The 7,856-nt window shown below is 62.5% G+C and overlaps 3 protein-coding genes across 3 annotated transcripts; 1 reads left to right on the top strand and 2 right to left on the bottom strand.

Annotated features, from left to right (window-relative positions):
* Window positions 1–65: 65 nt before the first annotated feature.
* On the bottom strand, window positions 66–2,207 carry LOC142002659 (heat shock protein beta-11-like). The gene has a single exon (XM_074978937.1). The coding sequence runs from the start codon at window positions 1,085–1,087 to the stop codon at window positions 434–436; it is 654 nt and encodes a 217-aa protein (XP_074835038.1). The 5' UTR covers window positions 1,088–2,207; the 3' UTR covers window positions 66–433.
* Window positions 2,208–2,934: 727 nt separating this feature from the next.
* Window positions 2,935–3,821, bottom strand: LOC142002661 (heat shock protein beta-11-like). The gene has a single exon (XM_074978939.1). The coding sequence runs from the start codon at window positions 3,730–3,732 to the stop codon at window positions 3,121–3,123; it is 612 nt and encodes a 203-aa protein (XP_074835040.1). The 5' UTR covers window positions 3,733–3,821; the 3' UTR covers window positions 2,935–3,120.
* A 1,686-nt stretch (window positions 3,822–5,507) lies between these two features.
* On the top strand, window positions 5,508–6,366 carry LOC142002662 (heat shock protein beta-11-like). Its single transcript, XM_074978941.1, has one exon. The coding sequence runs from the start codon at window positions 5,606–5,608 to the stop codon at window positions 6,206–6,208; it is 603 nt and encodes a 200-aa protein (XP_074835042.1). The 5' UTR covers window positions 5,508–5,605; the 3' UTR covers window positions 6,209–6,366.
* The last annotated feature ends 1,490 nt before the right edge of the window (window positions 6,367–7,856 follow it).

Below are 7,856 nucleotides of genomic sequence, written 5' to 3' on the forward strand. Positions count from 1 at the left end.
CCAAACACCTGGGGACTGTTCTCTAAGACTTCCCCTCCCTGCAGTTCTCTCTCAACTGGAGCCTGCAGTGGCAGGTTCCTAGCCCCAAACAGTATCTCCTCCCCCCTTTTGGAGGCTGTAAAAACTGTTTTACGAAGTCCGCTGACGACAGAAATGGAGAACAGCTTTATTTCAGCAGAGGCACAAACCAGAGACAAGCATCACCTGCCAACACAACCAAGGCTGAGCAGGGAGAGGGTGGACGCTGGCACATTCATTACACGGGCCAGAATCCTGCCAGGTTCTCCTCACCCGCCCGAGAAACAGGGCAGCTCCCTGGACTCTTCTTGGGAAGAAGCGGCCGGGCACACAGTACCACACTGGAGCAGGCAGTGCTGGCAACCCGGCTGGGGCTGAGGTCTGTGGGTGAGGGGTGCTGGTTATTCTGGCCAGGTCAGGACCCCCTCGGTCCCTCACTCTCTCCCGCAGGCCCCTTGCCATGCTCCTCTGGCTTGATGCTGATGGGAATGGCTCTCCCCTGCCCAGCTGGCTGGGCCAGGCGTGGCGCCTGGATGCAGAGCTCTCCCTCCCGGGACAGAGAGCAGGTCACGGCCTGGCGATCCACATCCTCGGGCAGCACGGCCTCTGCGCAGAGCTCTCTGTACTCCTGGCCGTGGCCGCCCCCATCCCACGCGTGTCGCCTCTCACGCTTCCCCGTCACTGTCAGTTGCCTCCCTTCCACGTGCACCCTCAGCTCCTCCGGGGAGAAGCCGGCCACGTCCACCGACAGCTGGAACGCCTCCTCCCGCCGCCCGTGGCTGCCCGGCTCCTCCTTGGCTTCCCCCGCCGGCGCCGGCCCGCTCTGCCCCAGCTCCACCCGGCTCGCAGGCTCCCAGCAGACGGCCGGCCGGGCCAGGAAGACGGCCCTTCTGATGCGCTCCACCTCCTCCACGTGCCTGCGCATGTCACCCGCCACCCGCTCGAGGAAACTCGGGCAGGCCGGCCCCAGGAGGCTGCTCCCCGGCTCGCTGCTGCACACCCACATGGGGCCGCAGCTCCGCCACGGCCACTGTCTGAGCCGCAGCAGGTACCGCGGGGTCCCGGCCATGCTGCAGGACCTGTCCGCCGAGTTGCCTGGCTGCGCACTGGCTCTGGTAGCAGCAGGGCTGCCTTATATAGCCACCCTGGGCCCTTCCGGCACCTTCCTGAACCTTCCCCCTCCGCCCACACATGGTGCTGGGGCGGGGCCAGTCTGGCCACAGGCAATGAGGGAGCAAGGCAGCTGAGCCAGCGGCTTCTGTCAGCAGGGGGCCAGGCTTTGCAGGCTGAGCCCAGCCCTCTGCCTCTGCAGGGAGGGGATGGGCCCAAGGCTGGACGCCTGCTCCCCTGTTATTGCCTGACCCAGCCTGGCCGGGGCAGCAGGAATCCGGTCTGGAGGCCTGACCCATTCCTGCCAATGCAGCCCGGTCACGAAGCCCCAAGCAACAGCCCCACGGTCAGAGAGCAGCAGGTCCCGACCACACTCCACTGCCTGGCACGTGCCCCCAGCCTGAGCTGAGCTGCGCAACATGCGGCTCATCAGGAAGGCGCCCGAGCTGCTGTGGGGTGTGCGGGTTCGCAGCTGCGAAGGGGCTTGTCTGTAATGCCCTTCCCTAGAGCTCCTCTGCCGGGCGCCACGGCCGGTCCTTATCCAGCAGGTGCCCCAAGGACCATGGCAGAGCTCAGGGCACACTGCACGCCCCCCGCTCCACCGGGCCCCGTGTGCTGGGCTGAACCTCCTCCCCAGCGCTGCCAGGGGAGCCATTCCCAGGCCGTTCTCCTCCCGCCAGCCTTGCACACAAACCACCGGGCGTCTCCAGAAACTCCCAGAGGCTCTGGGGCGGGGCGGGGTGTGCCCGCGGGTACCCAGGGCTCGGCCCTGTGTGGGGGCTGGGAAGACTAAAGAGTTTGATCCCTGTAGAGCCCACGGGTGGTCTGTATGGGAGCTGGCGTGCGTGCGCGCTCACTTCTGTGGGTGTCTGATCTCTGACCTCCATCAGCTTTGGCAGTAGCCGTCGGCGAATGAACCAGCTCACGCAATAACAGCAGCTGTTCCAGGCGGGAGCAGGAGTCCAGCCCTGGGCCCGCCCCCTCCCTTCAGACACAGAGGGCTGGGCTCATCCTGCAGAGCCTGGCCCCGCTCACAGCCAGGCCCTGTCCCCTCATTCCCAGTAGATCCCAAAAGCCGGCCTGCCCTCGCTCACCTGCTCCCCTAGGGATGCTTGTGTCCCAGAGCGTGGGGGTCCCCAGGCCCTGCTCCCCACCTGCAAGGCAGACGTGACTCTCGCTCAGCAGGGAGAGCAGGAGGGTGATCAGGCGACAGGGACACAGCGGAGAACAGACTTGTCAGCACAGGAGCCAGAAGCCGTCAGCACCATCCAGCTTGTGGAGAGGGGCCCAGAGGGGGTCCCTGAGCCAGACCCTGGTCCCCCTTCCTCCCTCTCCAGCCAGACCAGACTGCCCCACTCCACAGCCCAGCTCCAATTCCAACCAGCCAGGCCCCTGCTCCCGCCTTTGTCCTGTTTCCTGGGGAAGAAAGAGGTCACCTGGTTGCCTAGGTTACAAATGGCAGGGAGGCCCATTGTGCACCCGGGATAAGTCATCACAGGGAAACTCCCCTCACCACTGTGCCCAGCTGCCTGTGCCTGGGGAAACTGAGGCACCACCTGGTGTTACTGCAGGACAGTGGGAAACACATGCAGCCTAACCAGGGGAATAACCTCCCCACACTCCCCACTTCGTCACAGCTTTGCCGCACCACCCAGCATGGGGCCAGGCGCCCTGTGTCAGTCCTGGCTCTCGCACGCTGGTGCTGCAGCAGGATACTTACAGCGCTGACGCTGGGCCAGCGTAGTGCCTGGGTGGCCCGAGGAGGGTGTGAAATCGGCTGATCCCAGCAAAAGCAGCACCAGCACGTGGAAAAATCAGGGACATTTATTTCACAGAAAAGTCAGTTCCATGCTGTGACCGTGGCTAGCAGCCAGGCCCCCTCAGATTCCCATCCCAGTCCCCCAGGCCCCATCAGGTCTCCGTCCTGGCCTGCGATGCTGCTTCCCTGTCTCCACCCAGCTTTGCTAGGGATGCGGCCATCGGCTCAGGCTGTCACCCCCGGGCTCTGTCGCTGGTCCCGGCTTCTGAGCCCGGCTCAGCCTGTGCTGGCGAGCTCCCCGCAGGGCTGAGCTGGATGGGCACGTTCCTGGCAGGTGTTACGGGGGGTCCCAGGCAGGGAGCTTGGATGCGCAGCTGCCCCTCGCTGGACAAGGAGCAGGTCAGGCGCTCGGTGTCTGCGGCCTCGGGCAGGTCCCACTCCCTCTTGAACACCTCGTACTTGTAGGAGAAGGAGCCTCTGCCGTCCTCGCTCTGCGTCTCCTTCCGGCCCGTCAGCAGCACCCTCCTGCCCACCAGCTTCACTGTCAGCTCCTCAGGCGCAAAGCCCTTCACGTCCTGCTGCACGGCGAAGGGCTCGGCCGGCCCCCGGGGTAGGACCTCGCTGGAGCCCGGGCCTGGCTCCCCGCTGGGGCTGCTGCTCCCTCCGCCAGCCAGGAGCTGCCCCAGACGGTTTGTAAACTCCCTGACCGTCTCCATCTCCCTCAGCAGCTCCTGCTCCAGCTCGGCGAAGACAGAGCCTGGGACCGGCCACAGGGTGCGCACGGAGCCTGGCCGGGCACCCAGGGAGCTGTGTGGGGGTGGCAGGAGGTGCAGGCGGCTCAGCATCTCTGCTCCTTGGGCTGCTGCTGGCTTGGGGCCGAGTCCTCTCCTCTAGCGGGAGCCGGCAGCTTTTATCCCCTGCTGCCAGGGGCCTGGCTCCTTCCTGAACCCTCCGGTGCTGCCGCCCCCACGAGGCGCCACTGCCTATTTTTATGAGACTGACGACTAGGGGTTACTCACAGGCCAAAATAACAGTGACGGTGTCCCTGGCCTGGATTCCTCACTGCCGGACACACAGACACAGGCTCAGGTTACAGGAGAGCTGTCTGGCTGTGTGGGCCTGGCACAGGACAGGCAGCCCAAAGAGGAGAAATGCCTCAGCCCCTGCGCTGATCTGCTGCGGGGATTAGTTTGGGAGCAGGTCTTGGCTAATGTCATACCAGGGTCAGAGGGGATCACAACAGACCCATCCAGCTGGGGGCTCTGTGAGACACCCCCAGCGCTGAGAGGGGCTCAGCACCAGGCTTCATAACACCTGGGGTGTCTTCCAGCACCCCAAGCGCTTGGGGAAAGGGGCAGTTCATCATCACCCAGCAATTCAAACCAGAGGCCGGCCAGCTGTTCCACGCCACCTCCTCCCCTGCAGGCCGGCGGGCTCTTCACCCGGCGTTGTCACCTCTGGCCCTCAATTTCTAGCCCCGTGCAAACGTGGCCCCAGCCGAAGGGGGCAGCTGCAGGACAGACCATGTGCTAGGCTCTGCAGCTGGGAAATCAGCATCTGCCGTGGATGAGGCATCAGTCCCTTCATTAATCCACCCTGGGATGAGCCGTCCCTCCCACTTCCATAGCACTTAGAGCTGGGAGACCCGCAGGCTCAGCCAGGCACGCACAGCAAGGAAGCCGCAGCCTCCAGCATTCACAAGTTAGTCAAAGTGCAGGGGGCAGAAACTGAGGCACAGAGCAGGGACGGTTGCCCAAGGTCACCGGCAGAGCTGGGAACAGTTTCTGGGTCTCCCAAATTCCAGCCTGGGGCTCTGCCACTCAGCACGGAGCCGGCTACACACATATCACTAGGGCAGGGCCACTGGGCCTTGAACATCCACCAACTGCAGTCACCCCCCCACTCTGTGCAGAGACACAGCGTACGAGAGTTGAGAGCAGTGGGTTCCTCTCATTTTTTCCACCTGAGGGTGGAATAAATTGGTTATGCTGACTGGCGATCTGCTAAACAGCTGGGAGGCACCTAAATCTCTCCGAGGCAGCTGCCGTAGAGCCCCCGCTTACAGGGGATGCTGCTTGTGAGCACAGAAATGAGAAGCAGTCAGTCCAGTCCATCCCGGGGAGAGGGGGCCCAAAACCGGGGGGGGCAAAAGGTGTCACTTGGTAGCAGCCCCCCTCCCAGGCTGAGGTTATGACCTCCCATACGCACACAGCAGCTATCACACAGAAGTTCCCATCACCATTTAGTACAGTGCCCAGGGAAACTGAGGCACACAGAGGGTTACTACAGGACAAGAGAACTCATAAAAAAAATAACAAAACACATGAAATCCCCACGCGGTCCCAGCTGGACACTGGGACTGGGCTGAGGATGAGGTTGGCAGGACCTGTGCTAAGGAAGGAAGGTCACACGCCCTTGGCAGGTCTCGGAGCTAATGGAGTTGCTATGCAGAGGTTGAGACAAGGTTGCTAATTATAAGCTAAGGCGGGGCGGGGGGGGCGGGGGCAGCGCCCTGAGCCAGGCATGCTGTGTGGGAGCTGCCTGTTTTGGAGGCTGAGTAACAGGGATGAGTTGTCCCATTCAAAGGGGATGGGCAGGGGCGGCAGGACCGGCAGGTTCAGGAAGGAGCCAGGCCCCTGGCAGCAGGGGATAAAAGCTGCCGGCTCCCGCTAGAGGAGAGGACTCGGCCCCAAGCCAGCAGCAGCCCAAGGAGCAGAGATGCTGAGCCGCCTGCACCTCCTGCCACCCCCACACAGCTCCCTGGGTGCCCGGCCAGGCTCCGTGCGCACCCTGTGGCCGGTCCCAGGCTCTGTCTTCGCCGAGCTGGAGCAGGAGCTGCTGAGGGAGAAGGAGACAGTCAGGGAGTCTACAAACCGTCTGGGGCAGCTCCTGGCTGGCGGAGGGAGCAGCAGCCCCAGTGGGGAGCCAGGCCCGGGCTCCAGTGAGGTCCTACCCCGGAGGCCGGCCGAGCCCTTCGCCGTGCAGCAGGATGTGAAGGGCTTTGCACCTGAGGAGCTGACAGTGAAGGTTGTGGGCAGGAGGGTGCTGCTGACGGGCCGGAAGGAGACGCAGAGCGAGGACGGCAGAGGCTCCTTCTCCTACAAGTACGAGGTGTTCAAGAGGGAGTGGGACCTGCCCGAGGCCGCAGACACCGAGCGCCTGACCTGCTCCTTGTCCAGCGAGGGGCAGCTGCGCATCCAAGCTCCCTGCCTGGGACCCCCTGTGAGGAACATGCCCATCCAGCTCAGCCCTGCAGGGAGCTCACCAGCACAGGCTGAGCCAGGCTCAGAGGCCAAGGCCAGTGGCAGAGCCGGCGGGTAACAGCCTGAGCCGCTGGCAGGGGCCCAAGCAGAGCAGCACTAATAGATGTTTGGAGCTGCAAATAAGCAGCTTGAGAACTAGCACTGGGCTTTGTTACTATGGTTAGAGCCAAAGCGACTCCAAGGAGTTTTGGTACCAAATAAATTCCTCTCACTTGAGTCTGTTTCGGCTGGTGGATCATCTTCACCAGGGCCAGTCTCAGCTGCTGCTGTATGAGGGTTGAGCCGTGTGGTGCAAGGACAGAGCACATGGAGAAGCTGCCCCAGGACACACCAGCCCTGTACTCTAACCTGGCTCTGGAGCCTGGAGGCATCCACATGTCCCACCACATCTAGCAGAAGCCAGGGGCTCTTCTCCCCACCTGCAGCCAGAGATAACCCTGCTCAAAGAGGGCAGGAAAACATCTCTCCCCCCAGAGCAGAGACCCTCCTAGGACAGCAGGGGACAGACCCAGCTGCGAGAAAGCATGGGGACTCCCCTGGACCTTCAACTCACATGTTCCCAGGAAGGGATGGGGAAGGTTGTTCTCTCCGAGGTAGAGGGGAGCTGGCACCTTGGGACACCCGGGTTCTAGGCCCAGGTTCATGCCCTTCTCTGCTAATGAGAGCTAGAGCCTTGCAAAGACAAGCAGCTTGATGCCCATTGCCTATGTAGAATGGGTACCAGGGTAAGAGTGCAGTTCTGAGCCTGAAGGGTGGGGAGAAGAGGAAGAGAGAGCAAGCCAGGGGAGGACAGTGAATGCTCAGTGGCAGCAGAACCACCCCCAAGATCCCCTTCTGCTCTGCCCTTGCTGAACACAGGCTGAGCTCTGACTGCTGAGCAGCCGCCCTCCACCACCTCCTGGAGCCGGTGCACTCTGAGCAGCATCAGCAACGCCCCAGGCGGAGGCAGCGTGGGCACTAGAGGGCAACATTTGATCACCTTAGTGAAGCAAAAGCCACACAGGCCTGCTCTGCTCCACTCCGCCAAAACAGGGGCAGCTGTAGCTGTAGAGCACAGCTGCTCTGAACTCTGACTGCTGCTGCTGCAAGGTGACCACTTGGAAACCTTCCTAGGGCACAGCTGGTGGCAGGGGGAAGAGGCAAGAGTTAATCTGCAGGAGATTGCTGGGGGCATCCTGTATCTCCCCTCAGGGCCTTTAATGGGGCTGCCACCACACTGCCAGCAGGAGATGGGCCAGCTGTGCCTGATCAAAGGACAGGACAAGGACAGGGAGGGGGAAGGGATCAGGCCAGGCTAATGCAACACACTGTCCTGCATCTGCACTAGCAGAGCAGCTGCCCCAAGCCCATGGGAAAGGTGCATGGCTGATCTTTGCGTGCCCCCCTTCTAACACCTTTACCACCAAGCTGATCTTGACCTGGGGCTGGGCTCTGACCTCAGCCACACTTCGGGGAAGCTGTGTGCTTGTGCAGCTGCTTGGAGAGATTCTGGTGCTGCCCAGTTGCTTAGCAGAGGCCCTACAGCTAGAGTTGTCTCTCTAGGAGGGGTGCACATCCCAGCACACAAAATTTATTCTGCACCAGGATGGAAAAGAAGGAACCTTGCTCCTCACCACTTGGTTCCACCCTACCATCATGCCCCCCTTGGCAGCTTTCCCTCAGCCTCCACAATCCCCTACTGAGCCCAGGATCACGGATGAAGAGGA

The sequence above is a fragment of the Carettochelys insculpta genome, chromosome 28 (assembly GCF_033958435.1).
Source record: "Carettochelys insculpta isolate YL-2023 chromosome 28, ASM3395843v1, whole genome shotgun sequence".
NCBI lineage: Eukaryota > Metazoa > Chordata > Testudines > Carettochelyidae > Carettochelys > Carettochelys insculpta.